Source organism: Drosophila mojavensis, unplaced genomic scaffold (assembly GCF_018153725.1).
Source record: "Drosophila mojavensis isolate 15081-1352.22 unplaced genomic scaffold, ASM1815372v1 contig_136, whole genome shotgun sequence".
NCBI classification, from domain to species: domain Eukaryota; kingdom Metazoa; phylum Arthropoda; class Insecta; order Diptera; family Drosophilidae; genus Drosophila; species Drosophila mojavensis.
Genome location: NW_025318667.1, coordinates 16,319,445 through 16,346,683, shown reverse-complemented (window position 1 = coordinate 16,346,683; position 27,239 = coordinate 16,319,445). Strand labels below are relative to the sequence as shown.

Sequence of the window (27,239 nt, the reverse complement as noted above, 5' to 3'; positions counted from 1 at the left end):
TTGCACACCTTTTCTTTATATATGGAGAAAGAGAGAGAAAGAGAGAGAGAGAGAGGGGGAGAGAGAGAGAGAGAGAGAGAGAGAGAGGGGGGGAGAGAAAGAGAATCCATTGAATGTGACAAATAGAATATAGCCAAGATAATGGCGTAAACAATTACGAACGGACAACCCTATAAATATCACATTTCTATTTATCATTGACTGCATGCAGTTGATTAAATGAATGTGCATATAGAGATTATTATAGCTGACCTCATTCAGTTGCTGGATAATCTGATATATGTATATATATAAACACTGATTAAACACATCTCAACTTTTTTTTTACAGTGAACCGATTGGAAATCAGACATTGGGTGTTAAAATTTTATATTTTGTTGCTCTTCACAATGATTTAAAAACCTAAAGTTTTATTATGGACTCCATTAATTTGGGTAAATGTTAAGCTAAGCTAAAATAGTTAAGCAAAGATAGTTATTAAAGATAAAACTCTGAGCTCGAATTGCCATTGCCCTGCCTAGACTATATAGACTATTTATAACTATATATGTATATTTATTCATATACTTGGAATAGGATAATTATTGTCAAAGAATATCTGCGTAATAAGAGCTGTTCCAATGAGAGCTGAGTTTAGGCTATATGAATAGTCATCCAACTAAAGGGTATATACAAGTCGTGCAGTTTTCATCAGGGTATAACCCTTTTCTATTATCTTTAGCATTGATTTGCTCTACTTTGTGTGAAGTATCCATGTTCGTATAGTAAGTACAATAAATTTGCTCTAAATTGCTAAGTTATTATAAGTGATTGATATAGATAAGGCTATATATAGATATATGTATATAAGTGTGTAGTCTCTTATGTGTACGCATACAGAATGTATATGTAGCTGATTAGGTAATTTATATGTCTAATCAGTTTTACCCCTTAATTTGAAAAGCTTACAAATTTCATGGAATGGATCCTCGCTTCGCTATCTTCCTCACATCTATTCGCTTTGTTTCAAACTATCTCCTTCTAGCTCATAGATGACACTCAAAGACAGATACAGCTGAGCAAGAGGCGTATATAGATAGATATTATAAAATAACTATAAATAAAAGTATTGAATAATAATAATCGTCCACTTTATAAATACAAAAATCAAGAATTCTCGCAGGAACATCCAGAAAAACATTTCGAATTTGATGTACACTTTTTTTATTTTGGAAAGAAAGTTTCGAAATACATATCCAACAAATAGTACATTGTACAGACTTAGCAATAGGTATATATATATATGTATATATAGGTGAGCTGGTCAATCGAAATGTTTAAAACGACGAAACGATACCGCAAAAAGTTAAACTTAGATAGGTCAACTATTGATGATATTTAGTTGACTCGATTTTGATTTTGATTTGGATTTCATTTAAGTTTTCAGCAAGCACATTACGGTATCATTAACTGATTTCGATATCGAGACGGGTATACATATAGAGCTTTTAAAAGTTTTCAACTTACTATTAAATGATTGTAATCATGTTAATTTTTTTTTTTAATTCTCGTCTTTTGTTGGGAAGTTCAGGTTGGTGTACAGATATATATGTATATATTTATTGAATTACCATTTTTTCTTTACATACAGACATATACATTTGTACACATATAGTGTTTTATATTTATATATAGAATTATATTATATTAAATATTTTATTTTGAAATATATTCATTAATATATTTATATCATTGTTTTCTATATAATTTTGATATTTGTTTTAAGTTAATTGCACTCTAATTCACTACATTCATTGAATAATTGTTGATTTTAGAGATGGTTTCAAGTTGGATTTGAAAAAAAAAATTCATATTTTTTATGATCTTTTTTTTTTTTTTTTTATATTTTTTATATCTATAAATTATTTATTTTTTTTTTTTTTTAGTAATTCTTTCTGTTTGCCATTCTCTAACATTATTTACGATATTCAGTTTGAAATGCTGATTTCTTTTGATACAGTTCAGATCAGAGTTACTCAAAGTCTTAACATTTTCGGCCCCTTTCTTGATTTGACGGAGATATGGGTATAGCAATACCAGACATTTACATCAAATATATGTATATAGGTATTATATATATATATATAATAACAGTCACAGTTACAGTTTACAGTTTACAGTTAGAGTCAAAGTTTCTTGGGGTTAAATCTAAGCGCATACCTACATATATTATTACATGTATATGGGGCACCTTGGTACCTTGTGGGAGAATCTGAGGGTTTGGCAAAAACATTCATAGATTAAGCTGCTACAACTCCTATGTAAATATATATAACATATATATACATAGAATCATACATATATTTAGATATTTTATGGGCTATTTATCGCGCAATTGCGGATCTATTTGTTCTCAATAATCATCTGAAGCTGTAGAACCAGGCTCCGGGCCAACTGCAGCACCGCCTGAGCATTGTGACGCTCGGCCATTTCTGAAAGGAATTTAATATATAAGTATACTTATTCAAAATACTCTAATCAAATCGGAATATTACCATTGAAGAACTTGATGACATCCGTAAAGTCCATGCTGTTGGATAGAATGATGTCGCGATAGGTCTCGAGCAGCGCCAGCGCCAGGAAGAGCACAAAGTGCCCGGAGGCAATGTGCTTGGCCGCCCAGATGACCTCCCAGGTGGCAAAGACATCGTCGTAGATGAGCTCGCGCTTGAAGTCCAAGAGGAACCAGCGGTAGCAGAAATAGAAGTGCGTATAGTCCCCGTTCGAGTCCATTAGGTCGTACATCTCCGAGTCCAGTATCTGAATGAGTGAGCTGAGAGAGAGGGAGAGAGACAGACAGAGCGTTAGAAAGAGAGAGCTAGTGCATGGATATAGATGGGGATAGATACCGCATGTTGGCAAAGTGCATGTCCATGGCACCGCCGCTGGGAAAGTTCTCGATCATGCGCTCCATCAGCTTGCAGAAGCAGCTGTAGCTGAGCGACTCGTCATCGAAGATGACCAGCAATGGAGCGACCAGATCGCACATGCCCTGCATGTAGCCCACATCCAGATGCTCCCACACATACGTCGATATCACATTGCGCAGCTTGTCCAGATTCTCGCTGGCAAAGTACCAATAGTTGCGATCGCAGCGCTGCACATCCTTCTCGATCCGATGCAGATTCAAGCCAAACTGCTCCAGCAACTCGCTCTGTGCGGGCAGAGTTAGAATTGAATGTGATGGAATATGAGTATGAGTGAGGTAACTTACGCTGTAGACGCCGCCATTGGAGCTGGCTGGCGAGGCGCAGGCTGACTTTGGCTCCTGCAGTGCATCCAGATTGGGCGCAGTGCTGCCAGCTGCCTCCAGTTGCTCGCTTAGCGCCGGCATCTGGCTGCCTGCCTTGGGGCTGCGCTCGCAGCTGCCAATGTCTACGGAAGCATTTGTAATGATGACAGCGGCGGCCTGGTGTGGCCTCACGGCCTCCTCGTCGTCGGGCAGCTGAGCCTGCAGATCGTCGGCGCTGAGGAACTCGGGACTGCGCGTCTCGCCCGGCTGTGGAGCACCGCCAACGGTCTCATACGACGATGTCGTTGAGGTGGAGCGACTGGGCTCCTTGTCCGCTATGGACTTGGCTGCAACTGATTTGTCGGCTGTCACTGCTGATTGATTGCCCTCGGGCTGTTTCTTCTTGATGTCATCCTGCTGCTGCTGCTCCTGCTCCTGCTCGTCCTCTTCGTCGAGATCGTCGAGGCCCTCGTCCACATGGCCCGAATCGGTGCTGGTCTTCATGGCTCGTGGTATGGGCTTGACGCTGAGGTGCGCCGCACTGACGCTGGCCGAATCCTGCTGCAGCTGCTGCTGCTGCTGCCGCTGCTCGTCGTCAAACTCCAGATCGCCCGGATCGGATATATCCGAAATGTCCTCAAACACCTCGTTCTCCAGCTCCCCGCCCGCATCCAGGTCGGCGGCACGCACAGTGCGCTCATTGCCGCTGTTGCTGCCCGAGCTGAGCTTGGCCACGGCCCTGGCCGTCTTCTCCTTCTCGCGCTGCTGCACAATGGCGTCCACGGCCAGCCACTCGCTCATGGTGGTCTCATAGTAGTGCTTGCAGGTCTCGTCCTGCTTGCGGCGCTCCTCTGCGGTGGTGCCGAATGCATAATGGCCGAGCAGGTACGGCCAGACCTCTTTGCGCAGCTCCGGCTTGACTCCCCCAAAGTAGATCAGGCGATAGAACTCGGTGGAGTCCTGCAGCATGCCATCCGCATTGAGCAGCTCCCAGCGCTCCTTGGTGAGACCCTCCTCGTCGGCTTTCACTTTTGGTGGTTAGAAAAGATAGAGTGAGAGAGAGAGAGAGGTAGATAGAGAGAGAAACAATTTGAAATCCTTTAGGTCTAACTCACTCTCTGGTGTGATCCGTCCGTGAACCAGACCCGATAGATGCGTCCGCACCGTGGATAGATGGCGACAGTAGGCCAGCCAGCCGTAGAAGGCGCGCGAGATGATCTGGCGACGCATCGTGGAGCAGACCATCTCGATGCTGGCGTTCTGATTGTGCTGCTGTAACAGGGGCGACTCCATCGGGTACTGATCGATGGACAGGCTCTTGTTGGAGCAGTCGCTGCTGCCGGTCGTGGAGCAGCTGCTCAATTGGGCGCGCCTCGGCGTGCTGCGCACAAAGTCCAGAATGGAGTGCGTAGCAGCTGCAGCAAGTGCAAGGAATGAGAGATATAAGGAGGAAGCAAACGGGAGGAACTCGAGCCTTTGACCTACCGAACTCTTCGTGGCGACTCTTGCTGACAATGCGAAAGACATAATCAATGGGCGTCTCGTCCACCGACTCCATGACCGATGGCAGGATGCGACGCCGCATGCTCTTGGGCCACAGAAACATTTTGCCAATGCCGCGCTGCGACCAGAGCGGCGGATCGAGCTGGCCGTGCGGCAGCAGACCCGTCTCCAGGCACGAGAGGAACTGCTGCATGTGCCCGCCCTCCGGGAAGTGTATGGGCGGCCGCTGTACGCCGTCCTGGCCGACCAGGATGACGGTGCCGCCGCTGTCCTCGCCGCGGCTCTGATGACAGTGCACATAGACGATCTCGTCCACATTGATGTTGAGGGCGTAGGCCCAGTAGATCTCCTTGTCGATGTCCTCCTCCTCGGCGTCGTTGTAGCCGTTCATCAGCTGATTCGGCGTCCATTTGATGGTCAGTGTTTGGATGTGCTGATGCAGGCTCAGGTAGCCCGGCATCAGCTCCGACACATCCTTCGGCTGAACGTGCACGTTGTTCTTGCCGTAGAGCAGCGTGGCCTTGGCATTCTGATGCAGTGACTCCACATAGTCCTTGGCAACGGTGGCCGAGGCGATCGACTTGAATGAGCAGCTGCTGGCATCATCCGAGCTGGTGTTCAAGCTCCGCTTGAAGTTGATAATCGCCGGACGCGAACAGGTGGACGAGGAGCGGCGACAGCTGATCCGATGGCGTTGCAACTGAAAAGGTATTGAAATAACTTAATATAGTATCAGAAGATTCAGAGTAGAGCTATAGTGGCCTACCAGCTCATCGGCATGCGGATCGGTCCAGTAGTGATCCGCCGTTTTGGCACGCGTAAAGTCCAGGGCACACGGACCCACCAGCAGCGAGCTGAGTATGGATCCGTAATCCGGATCGGCGACCAGCGCATCACGATCGTAATAGCTCTGGGCATTGCTCACCAGATACTCGATGATCTTGGTCAGGCGCTTCTCGTACAGGGCCAAGCGTATCCAAAGATATCTGCAAGCAGAAGCAGGTGAGCAAACTCTAGTCGGGTTGCCCGACTAGCAGATACCCTGAAAAGCCATTGATCTGGGCTTTTAAATATATATATATATATATATATATATATATATATATATATATATACCGATTTGCGATTATTAAAGCTAAAGAGCTCGAACTATGTAACTGCTTGTTAAATGGTTAAACGTTTTACTTAATAACTTTTGTATTACTTACTAGATTTTAATGAAAGTTTCAGTATATAAACTATATATTCCATTAACTAACTGTCAATTTTGATAACATACAAGTTCATTCACATATTGGCTATATTTACAATTGAACTTCAAAATGCTCAATTTGGAGCTAGTAACCTAAATATGAACAAAAATCGAAATTGTATAATTTACACATAAATCGCAATGCAAAACTTGAAAGCTTTAGATATCTATAGAGCGCATCTATATAGGGACCCATACAAAATATTTGGAAGTGTCAAGCTCTTAAAGATTCTGAAATCGTCAGACATATAGACAGGCAGGAGAACAAAGTTAAATAGACTCAGCTCGTTGTTATGATAGAGAATATATATATATATATATATGGAATCGGTGCAAACATTTAGCGCTAATTGCCCATAATCAATGGGGTCAGGGTATAAAAATAATACTCTTTAATAGATGGAGTGTGAGGAAGAGGGAGGAAAGGAGACGGAGAGATACAGAGAGAGAAACACAGAGATACAGAGAGAGGGAGAGAGAGAGAGAGAGAGAGGAGGGGAGAGTGAGAGACAGAGAGATAGAGACAGAGAGAGAGAGTATTGCTACTGTTACTCACTTCATGGTGACCAGAGACATGCTGGTGCTGGCGCTGACCGAGACCGATGTCGTCACCGAGGCCGACGTGGAGCCGGATGCCGTTGACGTGGTCGCATTGCTGGTCGACATGGAGTTACTGCTGCTCTTCTTGAGCATGGGCGGTCGATTGAAGCTGTCGCTGCTGGAGGACGAACGCTTGTTGGGATCGCTGGCCTCGATCTCCTGGACCAGCTTGCTAATGTGCTCCGCCTCGGCGCAGGTTTTGGCGATCTTGTGGAGCAGCGCCGTCGTCGACGACGTCTTGAACAGGCCGAGCGCCCGACGGCGCAGTCCCTGGCTGAGGCAGGCCTCCACAGCGGCGCAGAGCGATGTCACCGAGCTGCTGTCCTCGTGCACGTACTTCTTGGTGACCGCCTCCTCCATGAGCTGTTTGACCTCCTTCTTGACGCTCGCAATGAGCCGCTCCTTGAAGTCCATGCCATCTGTGAATGCCAGCAGGACAAAAAAGTCAACATTAACGTTCGACGACCAACTGTGCCAGCCACGCGAATCTCATAAAAGTAAACCCCGTGGGGCCTTAAAACGAAATCACAGCCATGACGCCTCTAGCCACACGCCCAAGCGCACATATCCACCAACCCAACACACCTCCCCCCTCCCACTTGTACAATGTTGCTTTGAAACTCAATATGCTCAACATGTGTCGACGGCTCTGGCTCTGGCGCTGGCGCTGGCTCTGTCCCTGGTCAACGGACGTCACCCAAAACACCCAACGTTAAATTAATACTGACGACCCGTGCGCCCAGCCTCTGGGCAGACTATAGCCACACCTTACCAGCGCCTCGCCATGTCATGCCATGGCCGTTCCTGGATGGCATCCATCCAATGGCCGACAAATGCTAATGGCATTTGCACTCAAAATTCATGATGACTTCCGGCTACGTATAATTTAATTTTCATTAATTGCTTTCCATTTTCGCCCCACACCAGCACTGAACCACCACGCCACGCCCACGCCAACCCAAACTACCAACTGCAAATGTCAAAGCAATCTGTCCAAAGTTACTCAAAGTTATTGTGTTTGCAGTTGGATTCCGCAAAGGCCAAAGTTTATTAGTTGCACGAAAAAAAAACAAAGACAAAAACAAACATTTACAAATGTGACAGCGAAAATATTTTCAAATTCAAGGAAATAAACAGAAAAGTTCTCTCTAATTAGCAGAGTTCGCCGCGCGGCTTGCATTGCGGATGCCTGGAACCCCATTTAAGCAGGTTTGTTTGAGAGATTTGACATTTCGAATTGTGTATCAAAACTCAGCAATGTCTGTCACATCCATATTAGATTATCTAACATCTATACAATTTTAATGAAATTAACATTTTGTCATTTGATTTTTCTTTTTTAATACTAATTATTATTATATATGAACAACAAATTTGTTGTTGTATTTAAATATTACAAAATTTAATATAAGGAATTAAAAAGAAATAAATATTTATTTATAAAAAAAAAGTAAAATCCACACAATTTCTGCGTTTTCTATGATTTATTATAACAAAAAATTCATTTATTATACTAAAAATATTTTTAATATATTAATATTTTTAATTGAGTTATATTAAAAAATAAGAAATGTTTGCGTTTTCCATGAAATCTAAATTTTTCTTGCGATTCTCCGTTTCTTTTTCAATACAATATTATTATTTTTCTTTTATCTTTTTTTTTTATATATAAAAAATATTAATATTAATTTTTTTTCTTTATATAAAAATAATAATATTTAATAATAATAATTTAAAAAAAAATGTTAATTTCGTTCGAATACAAAATAAATTTATCTTATTTGAAAATAATAAATAAAATAAATTTTCTTGTGATTCTCTTTTTTTTTTTTTAAATAAATATTATTATTTTTATATAAAAAATAAAAAATAAAAGAAAATGTAATATTTAATATTTAATATATAAAAAATAATAATATTATTAATAATAATACAAAAATAAAATAAACAAAAAAATAAAAATAATAATATTTAATATTATTATTTTTTATTAAAAAAAAATAAATAAAAATAAAAAAAAATCAAAATGTAAATTTCGTTCGAATAAAAAATTAATGTATCCTTTTTAAAAATAATAAATAAAATTTATAAATATTTAAAATGGATTTAAATTGAAATGTACTTCAGCTTACTGAATTTTAAATTTAAATCCGTATTCAGAATATAGCAAAAACATATAAAAAATAAAATTTTATAATTTATTTATATTTGTTATTTATCTTCAGATTCTCTTTTCGTCTTTACATAATTATTAAATTTGGTCACACAGTCGTCATAAAATACATTCCAATTATTTTAATAACTGCAAGCAAACGCTGGTAACTGTCAGGCCTGATGCCGCATGTAAAGGTAAAAGGTAAAAGGCAAACGGTAAATAACGCACACACAAAACATATCAAATGTTTTCCTTGCTCGTTGCAAACAGTAAATGCTGCGCTTAATGAATTATGCTCGCGGCGCGAATGTTAAATGAAATCGCCCAATGCTTAAGCAAGGATCGCAGGCGACATAAATGTGGCATGTGGCATGCGGCATGCGGCATGCGGTAAGCGCATGGCAGTTGCGTTTCGAGTCTCTGATTAAATCGTTGCATACATTTGCCAACGGATTCTTACACAAGACGTGGTGCAACGGCATTAAAGCCATGTCTGGGCCGAACGTGTGCCGGGTCACAGCTGTTCCGTCGCCAATCTGTGGGCGGGGGCCAGCAGACACAGCTGGGCGCTGCGGCTTTTAGTATGTGTGTCGGTCTGGCGACAATACGCTGTCTGGCAGGCAGGCAGACAGGCGGACCAGCATGGCCCCAGCATGGCCAGCATGGCGAGCATGGCCAGCATGGCCCCAACATGGGCCACATGCTGAAATGAAATGCGTACACGGCTGCCACGCGTACAGCATGCCGCTAACTGGCTGGCGTCATACGCCATTAAAGAAGTGGTGAGCAGGGGGCGGCAGGGCAGGGCAGGGACAGGAGTGGAATGGACTGCCGCAGAGAGAGAAAGAAAAAGAGACAGAAAGAGAGGGAGAGAGAGAGTGAGCTGCGTCGCCAAGGTGGTTAGCCGTTTGTACTGGGGCAACGTAATTGCCGCTTTTTTGTTGCACCATCCGCATTTGCAACACTTTTCCATTGCACTTAATTAGTATTTAAGTGTTATTTACAGCGGTCAGCGGCAACGGGAACTCAAACTGACAAGCTGACGACTTCATCGTATAAACTTTTAATAAACTCATTTCTATTAAAAGGAAGACATCACACACACACACACACGCACACTCGCACACATTGACATAAAATGCTGGAGAAATGTAAACACGAGTGCAAAGTTCAACTTTTGCTACACTTTGCAGCGCTCGTATTTGCTTTGCCCTCACATAACACGAGGGCCCTATAAATAAGTCGCAGAATATGCGATGCTACGAGTAAGACTTTTAGCTGACATAGATGATGGATGTGCATATATATATGTATGTGCATATATATATATATATATAGCTCACATATATTTATATACGCTCATTCTATAAGCTGTCAGTCTCTTTGCTAAATATTTTCACAGTTTTAAAGTCTAACCTCTTCTTCTTTTTAACTTCTCGTTCAGTCCGTTACTCTCTTAACCCCTGCCACAAAAGCCCATTTAGTACTATTGTTCAAAGCACATATTTGCTATATATATTAGCAACAATGTTTTTGAGTATCTCTATGTATATATAAATACGTATATATATATATATATATTTTTTTTTTTATTTTTTATTTTTTTTTTTATTGTTTTGACTTTATACTTGTTCACCTGTAATAGTATCATATTTTTTGTTTTTTATTAATTTAATTTTTTTTATCAAGTACACATTTGTTACTGAATGTCCTGCCACCTTATAGGCAACTTTGCTTGTCTGCTTTTATAGCGTACAAACCTCCTAGATATTTGGTAATTACAGTCGATAATTTAAAATAGCAAGGGGATCAGTTTTTATTTTATTTACACACAAATTCAAGTTATCGAAAATTATCGAGAACGAATTTTTTTTAAGTTATACAATTTTTTCGATTTTTCGCGATCTTCGATTTAGCGGTATATATATAAGTGCTAAATAAATGTCAAATAAACGCAAATAGTGACTCTATATACATACATATGTATATATATAGCTCTATCGTCCCATCACGATAACAAGAGTCGACTTTTCAGGAAAAATGTCCTTTGCTTAAGGCTATAAAATATTCTCACATCTTAGAGGAAGAAAGAGATGTTCTTAATTCAGGTTAAGCTTATAGGAATTCTTTTGTTTTTTGTTTTTTTGTGAATACACGATCATGCACTGAATCTTTTGTAGTGCCACAGTTTCGAAAGAGTAAAGAAGAAGATGAAATTTGAATGCAAAGAAGGTCTTCCTAAGATAACAAAACTCTTCTTAAATCTTGTAACTATCGGACTACTTATGAATATACTATAAATATTATACAAATTATACAAGCTCGAGCTTGCAACACATTCAGCAGCATTTAAGAAGCGATAGCCTTAAATGAAAACAAATTATTGAATCGACGTTTTGCGTCTCTTGGGGAAAAAAAAAAAACTCATAAATCTGCATTCAGTCTCAATTGCTTTAGCTCCTTCAACTGAGTGCAGCATTGATTGCTGCTTTCACTCATCCAATAAAGTTGTGCCCACGCTCTGGCAGTACTTTAAAGAATTTATTTTGCTCATCACGCTCGGCTCCTGCTTCAGTGCGCTGAGTTCTGCTTTCATGGCCAATCTGCAGTGCTGGACAGAAGACAAAGCCACAGGGGATTGGGTCTAGGGCGAACGGTGGCCGTAGCATCATTAGTGTTTTCCTTTGGGCCAAAGAAACTCGATACGCACTCTTTGCCTCAATCTTTTCGATATAGACAAGGATCAAAGGCGAGTCAAAGCACGTCAAAGCAAAACAGCCATCAACAATTTAATTGAGCGATCCAAATTGTCGAAATAGTTGGAAAAGGCAAAGCCATAAAAAGTGGAAAATTTACAATCGAATATTTGAAATTAACGAAAATTCTAAATTATCTTTGCTCAGCTCTAGAAGAAACAACTAAGTTAGAATAGACAAGGCCAGACAAATGAAAAATTATAAATCCAATATTTGAGTTTAGCGAGTTTAGTTCTCTTTTCGCAGATCTAGGAGAAGCTACTAGATCTAGAGAGTAAACTAAGTTGGAATATATATAATATAATATAATAATATATATAATAATTGGTGATAATTCTAAATTCTCTTTGAACACATCTCGTAGACCAAGCTAGAGAAAAACTAAATTTTGATGGTAAAAACTAAGCTACTTTCAAAAATCTTCTAAAAATTTCTTAATATCTTCCAGAAATCTCTTAATAAATCTCTTATATGAAACTCCTCTGACACAAATAACCTTCATAGACTCCCTTTCTACTCAAATACAGTACGTTTCCTCATCGCTTCTCTCTCAAGCTGCTCTCCCTGCAGCAGAGTATTTAATATTCGTCACATGAGGAGATCTAGCGTTCGTTATTATTTTTACTTGATTTTCATTTATTGCGCTCGCTTTTTATTTGTTTATCCGGCCGCTGTTTGCGCCTGGAATGAATGTAAATAACACATAGTTAATTGCCGGGCAGCTGAATGTCATGTGCACAGCTCAATTATTTCTCTGTTGCTTTTCACTTTTTATGATGACATTTGCACGGCGCCAAATGGAGCGTGCCGCAGCACATGGCTCTGGGATGAAGGAAAATTAAGTGCGTTTCGCAAAGAGCAAGGCCACGGCCAGCATCCAATGATCCCCATGGGCAATGGCAGTGAGTGTGGAGGGAGGGGGTGGGGGGGGGGGGAGGGGTGAGTGACTGGTGGACGGGGCGTATGTGTTATATATGTGTATGGCAGAGTCAGAGCCGAAGGCAAAAGTTCTTAAATTGAGAAGCGGCGAGTGCTCAACGGCAAAGTTCTTAAGCCTGAAGTCTGTGCATTTCATTTGAAAGTCGAGGCGCATATCAATTTCACCTCGACGCCATCGTAAATTCATTACGCCACGGCATAAAATCGCAAATTAATGGCTCAAATGGCTCAACCGCATTTCAGCTCCTGGGGCGAGCAATTTAATTGCCGCCCGAACACGAAACGCGCCAAAATATTTAAAAATAAACCCGCATATTTTTACTCTAATGCGCGTCATCTAAAACTGGCCCCTTCACACCCCCCCTCTCTCTCTCTCTTACTCATTTTCTATATATATTTACACACACATATATACATACACATAAATATACATATATATATATATTTGTATTCAACTGGGGACTGACGATGGCTGCTTTGGGTTTTATTTTTGGGCTGCTGCGCGCTATCTTTGCAAATGATTTGACCCTTGAATGTCATGACCCGTATCACAGTCTATGCCAGATGTGAGCGCAAATGCGTTTCACTGCGAGAATTCATCATAATCGACAGCTGACATCAAATTGTCAGAAACATTGCGCGAAATATCTGGAATCTGCAACAACAAAATGACACACAACAAATCTCGATACATTGATATACATATATATCATTTTAAATTTAACATAAATTTAGAATTACTGTTTTATCGTTGACTTTTAACAACAATAAAATAAATAAAAAATTATTTTTAATTTTGATTGAATATCTTTAAGCAACATGAAGCGGGAGTATTAAAAATAATGTTCATATTTTTATGCATTTTTATGCAATAAATTTGGAGTTGAATAATTAAATAATAATTAAAACGTAAAAAAAAAAAAAAAATGAAAAATTTTTATTTATAATACATTTTATAAATATTGTCTATATTTTCTTGACACATGTAGCTCGCTAAAAACTGTTAGCCTCTTTTATTTTTTAAAGAGCTCTAACTAAGACGGCTTGACCAGATTCTGATCCCTTTAAAGACCCGATACTCCAATCATTCTATACTTCTACATACGCATGAATCTGCACACATACGCTAGCATCTACACACACGCATAGGCAAGCGCTCTGCCAACTGCGCAGCTGACGCACTGACTACGATTGGTCTGCAATTTGGGATATATTATGATAATTTTTTTGTTGAATAAATTCTCTTGTAGATAGACTATCTACAACAAACTTTCAGAGTCCGATAATCACATTCAAATTTGCGTATGTGCCAAAGCACAAGACTCCAGTAATAATATTTATGAAATACTTTTTTTTTTTTTTTTTTTTTGGAAACTTGATGGCAAAGGGTTTTAATCTGGGGCTGGTATACTAAATATAAAAAAAAAAAAAAAAAAAAAAAAAAAAAAAAAATAATATTTAATAATAATAATAATAATAAAAATTCTATAAAATACACACGAGTCTACTTTTTGCTAAATTTGGCGACTCTAGCTCTACAGATGAACGATATTAAATTCTTTAACTGATTTTTAACAATTAAAAAATCGACCTAATTAAAAGGGGTATATATCTTGATTTTTTTTTAAACAAGCTCCACAGTTTTTACTTAGTTTACATATAAATAGAATGAATATTTATGTATTAGTTAAGTTTGAAGTATGAAACTGTTAGAAAGTTCATTACTTATTCAAGTTCAGTGTATAAAAATGGAATTCAAAAATACAATTTTTTTTTTTTTTTTACTTTCTGAAATTCAATAATTCAATATTTTTTAATTTAAATTTATTTTATATATTATGAAAAAATATATTTAATTTTATGACTATTTTATGACTATTTATGACTATTCAATATTTGTATACTCCGAAATTTTTGCGATTCGGATTTCTTTATTTATTTTTTTTTTTATTACTTAAATTTTCTGTTTTATATTAGCAAAGAGTTTATTTAATCTTATGACATTCTATTTAAGTATCGATGATATTATAGTTAAGTATCGATAGTTAACCATCAGCCTACTGCAATAATATACATACATAAATACATACATGCATATATGTGCATAGTATATATGAATATGTAATATATGCACATGCCAAAGCGGCATATCATTCATTTGCTCATATAGAAAATGTTAGCATCTTTAGGTCCTGCTATTATCTAAAGTTCCAGCCGCAAATTCGTTACTTAATTCCCTTGTTAATGTAACAATATATATGCACATAATATAGTATCTAGCTGGCTATCCATTTAGTGTTAGACAGAGCCGCAACGACAGTATAACATTATCTGTTTATTTGAGTTTGTTGTGTGCCCCGTGTGTTTTATCAAAGTGACAACTATTTTTATAGAATTAAGATAAACTCTTAATTAGGCACAAACTGGCGCAGGCGTGAAACCAAGGCCGCACTCCGGAATTGTGTGCGGGTCCCGGGTCTCTGGTCCGGGACATCTGTTGCTTTCTGTTATTGACATTGTTGCTGTTGCTGTTACTGTTGCTGCTGCTGTTGTTGTTGTTGTTGTCGTTGCTGTTTTTATCGCTAATGTTGGTGATATTGCTCGTGGCGTACGTTTTGTAAATGAGTTTTTGCTGCCCAATGCTATCAGCAGCAGCAAAAACAAACCCGCATGAAAATTACCGACCCACACGCATTAATTTATATAAAATACGTGTACATATATAAATTGTATATATGTGTAAGTTATTGCATAGTTAACACACAAACTGCATTAAGACAGGCTACACAGATGAAATGCAAAGAAATGCTGCCTACTTATTTGGGCAAAGCCTTTTGGTATTTCGCCAAAAAGTGTTGCCTACTTATTGGGGCAAGTGTTTTATTCAGTTGCCCTCGTTGCTAGTTGCGCTGCCAGCTGTCGTTGTTAGATGTCAGCAATTCGCTGAGCTCACTTTAATTAAATAGCTGCTCATCATTGTTATCAGGAGCAGCATCAGCAGCCGCAGCAGCAGCAGCAGGAGCTACAGCCCACGCATATTTTGCATTACAATTTCACTTTGATTTCCATTTCCATTTTCAATTTGCATTTTTCTTTGTTTGCTTGGCTTAATTAGAAATTCTATCCGCTGCTTGCCACTGGACGCTCTCTCTCTCTCTCTCTCTCTTTCTATCTCTATCTTGTCTGTGAGCGCGGCGTGGGCCAATTGCAATTTCAATTTCACTCCGAATGCTTTGCAATATGGCATTTCGATTGAGATTTCCAGCTCCAGTCTATCTGTCTATCTCTGAGTATTTTTTTGTTCAATTCTTTTGCTGCTTAACAATTGCGCTGCAGCGCAAAGGTCAAAGTCAAAGAGAATTGTGAATTTCCAACAAACTGGCACACAAATGCATGCACACACACACACACACACACACACACACACACACCGACACATATGAATATGCTTCGTTTCCCTGTATATTGTGCTGCGCATCGGCTCGCATTTCATGTTCCGCATTCTGGGAACTCGACGCTCTTATATTTTCAGCTTTCAGCTTGCTTGAAGATGCCTCTTCGCACCACAGTCAAGCGTTATAAATTTTTGCTTTGATATGTTCGCCCCTGAATGCGAGACTTACGGTTTCCCTGGCAAAGCCCCCAACATGCACACACACACACACACACACACACACGCATACACACATATTAGGATTATTTATTGATATCTATTTTCTGTGAAAAAAAAAAATATGCTTTCTATAAGCGTCATATGTCTCGATTGACTGCCGCAACGTCAACAGGCGCACACGCAGCTTAAAAGTTCCATTCCCCCTCTCGATGGCAGGTTACAGGCTTACCTACCGCCCCGCTCCCCCCTCTCTTTCAGAACAGGCAAACAGATGCTCAACGCACACATTTTTGAAAGAAAAACCAAACAGGCATTATGTCATGAGCACATATGCAATACATTCTTTGTGATGCTTCTCTGCCAGCGAACCAACTCTGAATTAAGCTAAGCTCAGCTGGCTGCCTATCTGTGTGTGTGTGTGTGTGTGTGTCTGTGTGTATTGTATTAGTAGTAAACAAACGCCCACTTGCAATTGCCAGCGCATCTTCTTTGCTCAATTATGCTGCCCATTGACTGCTCATTCATAAAAGTTTTACGCACTCTGGATTATGGCTGGTGGCTAGGCTAGCTTTATTGCCTCGACTAGCCAGGAGCAGCGCCAAGGTCCGATGCTAATGAATGCTTTAAGCCGTATCGCAGTCTCAGTCATGAATCTTTGATGATGTTTCTTCACCAAACTAACAAATCTATTTCATATTTCCCACTCCAAAGTCAACTGAAAGCACTCAGATTCAAGCATGATCCATGGTCTTAACAACTCTGAGGCGCAAGAGAAAAATGAATTTTAAATACGCAGCAGTCGGGCGCTGTCCGAACTTTAATTACCAACAACTTTTGCTCAGCTTTCGCTGGCTTAATCAACATGTAAATGAGAAAATGTTGCGGCTGCTGTTGCTGCTGCTGTAGGTTTTCTTCGATATAGACGCCGTGTGTATCAAACAAAAGCTCTGCTTGGCAATGGCGTAGAGAGGGTCGGAGGGAGGGAGGTGTGGCACCTAACCACCCAATGAATCGCCCAATTAACAGCTTTTTTGTGTACCTTCTATTAATTTTACTTTTGTATAAGCGGACAATCAACAGCTTTTTGTTGACCTCTTTTTTAATTAATTAATTTATTGATATATGTTTTTATTTTATTCAATCGAAAAATCAAAAATTTTTTGTTAGTATTTGACATTTATTTTTATTTGTTTATGTGTTTATTTATTTTTATTTTCTTTGATAGAAACACAAACTGTTTTGGGAACTTTTTGCTCTTCTTTTTTTTTCTTTATTTTCATTTTTATTATATTTTGCTTTGTTTTAATTTTTAATTTATAGATTTCTTTTTAATTTTTTTCAATTGAAAAATACACAGTTGTCCTGTTTTTAGTTTTTTAATTTTCATTATATTTTGTTTTGTTTTAATATTTAATTTATTTTTTATTTTTTCTTTATCGAAAAATCAACAGCTTTTCTTGACATTTAGGTTTATTATTTATTTACTTATTTATTAGCATATTTATTTAATTGGAAAATCAACCGCATTTTGTTGACCTCTTTTTTAATATATTATTTATTTTTTATTTTATTCAATTGAATAATCAACAGCGTTTTCTTGACATTCGTTTATTTTGTTTTTTGTGTGTGTTTTTTTTTTTTTTTTTTTTTGATTTGTTTATTATTTTTTTCAATCGAAAAATCAGCAGCTTTTTGTTGAAATTCAGCTTTATTTTTATTTTTTTTTTTTTTTTCTTAGTAGTGTTTTTTATTAAATTGGAAAATCAACAGTTTTTTTGTGCCCTAGTTTTGTTTGAGCGAAAAATTAACAGTTTTTTATTTGTTATATTTAAAGCCAGAAAGGAGGGACAAAAAATGAAATGCCTTCAGTGCATTCCGAAAATCAGAATAATGATTAACCCAATTTAATATATTCATTACATATGTATATTATAAAAAAACACGAAGTCAGGAATGCAATAAAAATCGCCCCCTCACCACGCCCCTGCTGGTCGGCTCCTGTTGGCTGCGTGTACAATGTTCGAGCTGATTCAACTTGAACGATCCATATATGGTGGGAGCCCCAGTCTCTTTCATTATCTCCAGATACCTCTGCACTTTAGACTATAATTGCTTTTTTGTTTTTCTTTCACGTCGAACGGATGCTGCGCTGCTGCTGCTCTGCTGCTGCTCTGCTGCTGCTAAATTAATGATGTCCAGACAGTGGAGCTCTCAGTTAAGCACTGGCATCATTTAGGCATGCGAGTGGCGCTGACATGTGAGTCGACATACGGCGAGTTCATGGAATGACGGCACTGTCACTGGCAGTGGGGCCCCGTTGCGTCGCAGCTTTCTATGCTTTATGTTTTATGGCCGGGCTGTCGAAAGCGTGCCAACGCCTTCGAAATTCCCAGTGCTTTCAATGCGTGCGCTTATTTGCCTCACATTAGCTTTGTGCTCTGTTACTGTCAGCCGGGCTCGCTCCCGCCTGCCTGAATACACACCAAAAGCGGCGTGGCATGACACACCGTGCACACTGAGAGATGATGACGATGATGATGTGTGGAATGTCAGGCGAGAGGACCTATCGACCGTGTGGCCCCATGGCCCCATGGCCCCATGGCCCTGTGGCCGTCTGAGATGATGATGCGAGATGGAAACGTTGACATTTCTATTACAAAGTGAAACATTTTTGCCCGGGTAATCCGAGAAGAGCAAATGGAATGATTCTGAGCAGAACCAACCATCCATATACTCTCTTGAATACCCCCAATCAGATTATAATAGAAAATATAGTTGAAATATAGGAAAGTCGTAAAATCTTGATTTATCTGTTTGGTGACCAAATAATATTGATAGGTAAACAAACTGCAAAAAGATAAAGATTATCTTACATCTCACATAATTTTCATACTATTTATTTTAAAGCCACATTAGAGCCGTTTCGTATGAAATATTAAATTATGCCAATGGCTGCCTCAGTTTAGCTAGAAACGCTTAAGTTGTAATTGATTCTGCTGAACTCTAAGCTCTCGAGTTTTATGGACTTCTTTCAATATTATGTAACAAATTTCTTACATTTTAAAACAATCTGTTATAATTTTGATTTAAGATCCAATACAGTGTGCTGATAATATTTACATATTTCAGCTACAGTCGAGTCCCGATAATTCGATATGACAAGTATATCAGTATATTTTGTTTCGATTCACACAGAAATTCAAATTATCGAGAATAATCAAGAATTATTTTTTTTTTTCGATTTATCGCGATTTTGAGACGCGACTGTACAATACATTCTAAGCCTATGACAATGAATTCAGCTGCATTTCGATAACATTTAATAAAAATGTATTCAACATACGTTTAGCATTTTAATAATAAACACAAAGATCTTTACTATGGCTTCAAGGCATTGACACTAATTTATTTGGAAATATATATGTACATATATGTATGCATATAGATATGGCAAATGCTATTACATATTTGTGCATCTAAATGTTATCGATAACTTGAACAAAGGCCATTGAACTGTTGTTATCGAATATAGTATCACTCTTGCTTGGTCACTTTATTCTATATCAAAATCTTTTCTATGGCTTCAAGCCACTGACATTATTTTATATAGAAATATATAAAAAGACATGAGAGCATATACGAGCAGTAGATATTTATATTATATATAAGCATATATTATATGTATGTATATAGTTACTTCTCAAAGACATTTAATTCTTCGCCTTATGCATTTGGCATGCTCTGGACAGGCATAAAACAAGTTTTTCTTGACTTCCTCTTGCAATGTGCCCCGATGCTATGCATACCCCCTGCTATTCCTTTATGCAATGAATGCTGTATAAGAAGTCAGAGATAAATCTTGTAGTGCTGAGCTTTGAAATACCCTTGCCCAAAATGAAAGAAAACTTTATAAATATTGTATTTGGATTGCAAAAGTTAAAAATTTAAATTAAAGAGAATCTGCATTCAAATAGCCGCAAAACTTTAATATTTACCATTTATTCTTCCCAGATAATACTGCAATTCGATATAGCTTGAGATAATGCAATATACATATACTTAAGTGGAAACCTCAGTCTCAAGACTAAACTGCTTTCCGTATAACACTCGAATGGCTGCATAGATCGCCAGCTTTATATATTGGCATCTTGGCCAAGTTGCATGCTCTGGGCTTAACTGATAAGACCCACTGTAATAGTAGATTATACGGCTCATTGTGCATTCAAACAGCTGTGCTGTGCTGTGCTGGCGCTCGGCTGGTGGAATGCGTCAGATGTGAACAGCAGGAGCAGGAAATATGTCAAACACATACAGATATGAACAATTTCAGCCAAAGTATTTCCATGTAGCGAGCGCATCAGCTTCATAGTAAACGAAGCTAATCTGACTTTCTGCTGTTGCTGTCTGAGTGTGAGTGTTTACTTCTCTCTCTCTCTCTCTCTCTCTCCCCCACTCTGGGTGTGTGTGTTTGTGTATTTTTGTGTTGTCTGCAGAGCTGATGCCCTCGTAACAATGCCCACGACATCGAGCTGAGCACATAAACAAACGCCCACATGCATTTGCCAGCGCGTATTCCTTGCTCAATTATGCTGCCCATTGCGTTTCCATTCATAAAAGTTTTACGCACTCCGGCTTAGGGCTCGGCCTTAGCCCGACTCTCTAGCCGCTATGACTAGCTGAAAATTGAGATAAACGCAGCGACTTGGCAGTGCTTTCAACTGCAATCGAATTGACCTCTGACTAGGTAACATTTTAGAGAGCTCGACGATGGCTCTGTGATGCCTTAGACTGAAGCTAGCTTCTAGGAATCGGAATTCCCTCTAGAGCGCATTTCTCCATGTTATGACTCACTGAAAGCAGAGATAAAGACAAAGCCCAATGATTGCTTTCAACTGCAATCTGAGCTATGCCTAGACGCACTCGACTACCCGAATCGAGCCTGTGGCAGGCCAATAAGAGATTGGAGCAAACAGAGCTATCGTTACCATATCGATGACGATGCGGCTGTCGATAGTTGGTCTAAGTGCGTTGATCGTGAATAGCTTAAGCAGAAGAGGAAGAAGGAGAGCGCAAGGCGCAGAACTATAAAAGCAATAGCTATGGAAATCACGGAAGTAAAGAACGAAATAAAGCTTGATACAACAAGCTCTAGCTAAATATCTATATCTCTATATATATAATGTATTTTCTGTGCAGGCAACTATAAAAGCAATTTAATATAACCAACACCATCTGCTGCAGCTGAGGACACTTTGTAGATTCAACTTGTCTAATTCGCATTTTAATCTACAGTTTGTGAATGGGGCTTAAGAAGTCATTTGGAATACGCAGCAGCCGGGCGAACTGCCAGAACTTTAATTACCAACAACTTGGGCTCAGCTTTTGCTAACTTGGTCAAAATGCAAATGAGGGAATGAAGGTGAACTGCAGCTGCAGGTGTTGTTGCTGCTGGAAGTGCCCCTGCAGCAGCATGAAACGAGGTGCGGCAGGAACAAAGAGCGAGAGTGAGAGAGAGAGAGAGAGAGAGAAATGTGAGAGAAATTCATATTAGAGTTGCCGCAATCTGACGCTTTGAGCAATATTAATTGACCCAATTGTGAATATTTTGGACTACAACAAATTGAGGCATGCACCCTATGAATATATATATGTATATGTATATATTTATGTGTGTGTGTCAGTTAAATACCTGCAGTTGTTTGCACCATGTTGCCAGCCCAAAAGCGGTGAAGCTTTTAACTTTTACACACGCGCGCGTAAAATATGTATGTACATATACACAATTTGTGTATGTGTATGTGTATGTGTATGTGTATGTGTATGTGTATGTGTATGTGTATGTATATGTTTCTTTTTCTTTTATTTTTATTGTTGTTGGTTTATGTATTATATTATCTGTCGGATTTGGTGTGTGTGTTCGCGTGCGTGTGCGTGTGCGTGTGCTTGTGCTTGTGTGTGCGGTTTCTGTTACGCTCCACGCTGCGTATAAGCAATTTCTCGCTAACTGTGTCCTGTTTACAATAATAACGCTCGCCGTCTCCTGCTAACGCTTTCACTTTCATTTAGCCAACTCGGCTCGCTTATTTACTAGTTGCTGGCTGACTGCGTTTTACACTGAATTCGGCATGCTGCCGCTGGGGAGCAATGTACGCTGATTTGCTTGCTGTTGCTGCTGTTGTTGTTGCTGTTGCTGTTGCTCTAGCTGTTGCTGTTGCCGTTGTTGCCATTGCCAGGAACCAGTGCCCTACAGCTAGCAGCAGCAGTCAGCCAGAATATAACTGTCGTATTATTATGAGCAACAACAGCAACAAAACGAAATAAAAAAACAAACAAACAAACAAAAAAAAAAAAAAAACACAACACAACACAAGAAAAAAACACACTACAACTCCTATGCCAGCGTATATGTGCGTGCGTGTGTGCGTATGTTGGTCTACGTGTGTGTGTGTGCGTGTCTGTGCGTGCGTGCTTATGTCGGTGTGTGCCTCGTTTTAAGCTATTATAATATTGGCATTTAGCTAAAAGCGTTACGACCGCACGCGACCAGCTCAAAAGTAAAACTGAAAGCTGGCATTCGTTGCGTTCCACAAATCCACGAAGCTGTTGCTATTGGGGTTGCCATTGCCATTGCCGCTGTCGCCGTTGCTGCTGCTGCTGCTGCTGCTGCTGCTGCTGCTGCCGACGTCGCCGTCGCTGTCGCTGTTAGTGTTACTGCGGTGGCAGTCAGCCAGTGGCCGCAGTCACAGAGCTCAGCTGCGCCGTCAGCCCTTCTGGCTGTCTGCCTTTCCCTTTTAGCCAAGCATCAAAAGCTTTTTTAACTGCCCTTTAACACTTGTTGTCCCGCTTGCACGTCTGCCGTAATTTTATGTATCTGTATGTACACGCACATACAGACACACATTTATATACATATGTACAGTGCTGACGTCGAACGGCGTTCGCCACAAGCAACAGGACAAACGACCCGGCTCTGACCCCAGCCCCAGCCCCAGTTCTAGTTCGCTGTTTGCCCCAAATTCGGCATCTGTTATTACTGTTGCTTCGTTGCTTTGCTGGCTTGCGCGTTGGCGAGTTTGCGCGCTGCGCTTACTGCAGCCCGCTCCGCACTTGCTACCGCTCCACCTCCTGCTCCTGCTCTAGCTCCTGCTCCAGCTGCTGCTGCTGCTGCTGCTGGTGCTGCTCCTCCTGTTGCGCTGTGGCGTCACTGGGCCCAGCTTACCTAACCTGCACACTCCGAATTCCTGTGTGCCAACCATCAAATCTGTTGGCTCTGCCTATAGCCACCTGCCTACACCTACACCTGTGCGCCCAGCATCGGCATTCGCTCCAATTGCAAAGCCAAAGCCAACCACAGCTTCGCTCATGAAGCTCTGCTTCAAGTCGACGTCACTAGCTCTGGATGTTTTTAAGCAAATTTAATCCATTTTTTTTTTTATCACTAAATACAATCAAAGTAAAGCAAAATACAAAATATTTATTTATAAAAATATATATTAAATAAGTAAAGTGTATAAAACAAAAAATATAATCTATGCCATGTTATCCTCAGAATTTAATAATAATTTTTCTACTCATATTAAATTTTGTAAATTTATCATTATCTATTAAATTCAAGTAAGTAAATAACTAAGTAGTTAGTTAAGGCAAATCAAGATTGGAAATCACAATTTTGAAAACAAAAAACCCAAAATCCTTAACTATGAAATAATATAAATATCTCAGTTGCCGTTAAAAATATTCAAGAAAAGTAAGCACAAGAAAATAAGAAACAAATTCAAAGTAATGTTAGTATATACTCTAAATTACATACGGTTACGGTTCTAGCGACCAAGGATTTTACGTCTTAATACCCGAAAGAAGCCATAACCAAAAGCCGTCCATTTATATATGTATCTAAGTTAGTCGGCATAACCGGATTCTACTGTACTACATAGCCCACATATCCATCGTCAATCATTTTTATGAAACATAACTCAAAAACTTATCAAGCTGCATATTATATTAGTATTGTGTGTCCTGTTTCGCAGGGGACAATTCACGTTCCAATTGATGTCTACTTCGCCTCAATATTTACGAGAGCCAAACCCTCGTTTCCAGCTGCAAGTGTTCCGGGCATTGGCATTCCGATATTTGTGTGCCCCATCAGTGAAATAAAAATCTGTGGTCAAAGCACTTACAACTCTTGAAAGGAAAACCGCAAAGCCACAGTCGTTGCAAAAAGTATGCAGCAAGCTATGCACACATTTTTCTACATGTGGGGACATTCTTACACCGCAAAAGCAAATACCAGATGCGTATGAAGGGTATATTGGTTCTGCTGAACTGTATGTAACATTGGCATATGGAGGCATGAGACATATAAATTGTAGACCCAATTGTTATAAATTTTCAATAATATCGATTAATTCAATTAAATAATTACTAAATATATAGAGTATATAGTATATATTATATCTTGACTTAAAAAACAAATATAAAATTTTGTAAAAAGTCTCTGACTTTGCATAAGGCTTGAAAGAACTTGCTACACCATTTTTATACCCTGAACCCATTTTCAATGGGAAATCAGGGTATAATGGTTTTGTTAAATGTATGTAACAGGCAGAAGGAGGCGTGGCAGACCCCATAAGGTATATATATTCTTGATCAGGGTGACGAGCTGAGTCGATATAGCCCTGTCCGTCTGTCCGTATGCTTGAACGCGTCCATCTCAGAAGATATAAGAGCTAGAAATTTTTTTTCCTAGGTGTCCTAACGTGCCCTGTTATTTTGTTATCGATTAAAAACATTATCGAAAACCAGTAATAAAAATTTATTTATCTCCTTCATCTTTAAAGGTAGAGTCTACAAAATTTATATGTATACTTATAAAAAATTTTTACAATTTCGGTTTTTAAAAAAAATATATAACCCTTAATTCACCCCCTCACCCTCACATTTATAAAAAGCGTATTTCAGATACTAGGGACTTGTGCTTTGGCAAATACATGTATATCTATGTTATAATTAAACAATTAAATTCCCATAGTAAGCCAACACTGCAGCCAATGCATGTTTATGCGTGCGTGCGTATGCCTGTGCTCGAAGGGTTCAGGGGATCTCGTAGTCGAGCAGTCTCGACTAGAGCTTTCTTACTTGTTTGAGGTTGAGTTTTAAAAAAATATATGGATATGAGGCAAACGTTAAAATTTCACCTAACCCTTAATATATACATCTTATATATATAAAAGAAAGTTGTGTAAAAGTGAAGACTGCTTATAACTTGATTTGGGCTGAACCAATTTTCATGGTTTTTGATTTGTTGGATTTGTCTCCGCAACGAGTTTAGTATAGGGTCTTAAAAATACTGAAAAAATTTGCCGAATACTTGAAAAACGCGGTTTTTTCCCCAAATGTTCAAATTTTTTTTATACCCAGTAGGCTTGGTAACAGTGACAGTTTTGACAATAGTGTAGAAGTAAATAAACAAATGTAGTCAGTCAGTCTACGGCACAGCCTCAGGCGAACCTGACTATTCATAAAAAAGCACATTTGTTAAAAAAAAAAATTTTGAAAAACAATACGCATACGGACAAAAGCAAAATATCTCGAAAGTTCAGGTAGGTATTGTTGAATTTGTTTTTCTCAGACATTATTTTTGTAAATAATTTATATTTGTATTTCTCGACATTATTTTTGTAAATAATTTTTATTTATATTTCTCGATTTCTCGATATTTTATGTGGTTTTGTGCGATTGTGCATATTCAGTATTACTATTAATGAAAATGCCGCGTCCTAGAAGATCTAATCTTTCCCAGCGGACCCATAATGCAATTAGGCTACGGAATACCGCGAGTCAATTATCTGACGAAGAACGAGAAAGGCGCCGCGTTAGTACCCAGCAAAGAAGGGCCTTAATTCGTGCTTCTCAAAGAGAGGCAGCCCGTGAAACGGCAATACGAAATGGTTCAAGGATTGATTTGAATCGAGCAGCGTTTCGATATGATTGTACCATTGACTACAGCTTGAATCGTTTAGTTTGCATTGGTCCAATGGACGTTGTTTGCCAGCATTGTGGCGCATTGAAGTTTGCTGGTGAAACGCCCGGTTTGTGCTGCCTTAGTGGTAAAGTGACATTGCCATTAGTGGTCTCGCCACCAGAGCCATTGCGTTCCCTGCTTTATGGCGAAACACTAGAATCACGACATTTTCTAGCGAACACTCAAAAATACAATGCCTGTTTCCAAATGACTTCATTTGGGGCGGAAATTATTGAAGAACACGGATATAATCCGACATTTAAGGTAATTTACGTTAAAAATTTTATTTTCTTATTTGGGATAATGTAGTTGGTTAGATTTCTGTAAAAAGTGTTTGTAAATCTAACTATAACTATGGCTTTGAATGTAAAGATTCAAGGCCAGATTTGCCATCGCATTGGATCATTGCAACCTATTGAAGATGAACAGCACAAATTCTTGCAAATATACTTCATGGGCAATATGGAAGAGCAACTTGATCGGCGCCAAGAAATCAACACTGCGATGAAAAGAGCAATTCTCCAAGATTTGCAGCAAATGCTTCATGAACATCATGCATTGGTCAAGTTGTTCAAGACCGCTTTAGAGCGCATGCCAAGAGATGACTATAAAATAGTAATCAGAGCAGATAAAAGACCAGCTGGAACACATGAACGCACATTTAATGCTCCAACAATCGATGAAGTGGCAATCCTGATTGTTGGTGAAAGCTTGGAAGCACGCGATATTGTGCTTACACGACGCAGTGCTGCGCAACTACAAAGAATATCTGAAACGCACCGTTCATATGACGCTTTACAATACCCGCTGATGTTTTGGCAAGGAGACGATGGATATCACTTTAATATCAAAATGATAAATCCATTGAATGGTAAGATCAATCATTGTTTTCATTTTAACTTTATATATACATTTTATTCTGTTTGCTTTTGGTACACAAAAAAAGTTATCACTCTTAATTTAGTAGAGAGTAGCTGTAAGAGTCGTAAACCTATTAGGGGCTCTAAAATACAATTTTTACTGCATTTGTTTCAGGTGAGGAAACTGGCAAGAAGGTTAGTTCTATGAATTATTACGCATATCGTTTGATGATTCGTGAAAATTCTGACAATTATTTATCCAACTGAAT

The 27,239-nt window shown here is 39.1% G+C and overlaps 1 protein-coding gene and 1 long non-coding RNA gene across 2 annotated transcripts; one reads left to right on the top strand and one right to left on the bottom strand.

Moving 5' to 3' along the window:
• Positions 1-1,763: 1,763 nt before the first annotated feature.
• LOC6583993 (small G protein signaling modulator 2) lies at positions 1,764-21,923 on the bottom strand. The gene is made up of 9 exons (XM_002009617.4): positions 21,779-21,923; positions 6,583-7,045; positions 5,541-5,760; positions 4,757-5,474; positions 4,387-4,686; positions 3,254-4,299; positions 2,889-3,193; positions 2,535-2,812; positions 1,764-2,471 (listed from the first exon to the last, which is right to left on the bottom strand). The coding sequence occupies exons 1-9, from the start codon at positions 21,795-21,797 to the stop codon at positions 2,383-2,385; spliced, it is 3,438 nt and encodes a 1,145-aa protein (XP_002009653.2). The 5' UTR covers positions 21,798-21,923; the 3' UTR covers positions 1,764-2,382.
• A 5,017-nt stretch (positions 21,924-26,940) lies between these two features.
• On the top strand, positions 26,941-27,207 carry LOC122757556. The gene is made up of 2 exons (XR_006357626.1): positions 26,941-26,981; positions 27,146-27,207. It is a non-coding gene; the product is annotated as an uncharacterized LOC122757556 (long non-coding RNA).
• The last annotated feature ends 32 nt before the right edge of the window (positions 27,208-27,239 follow it).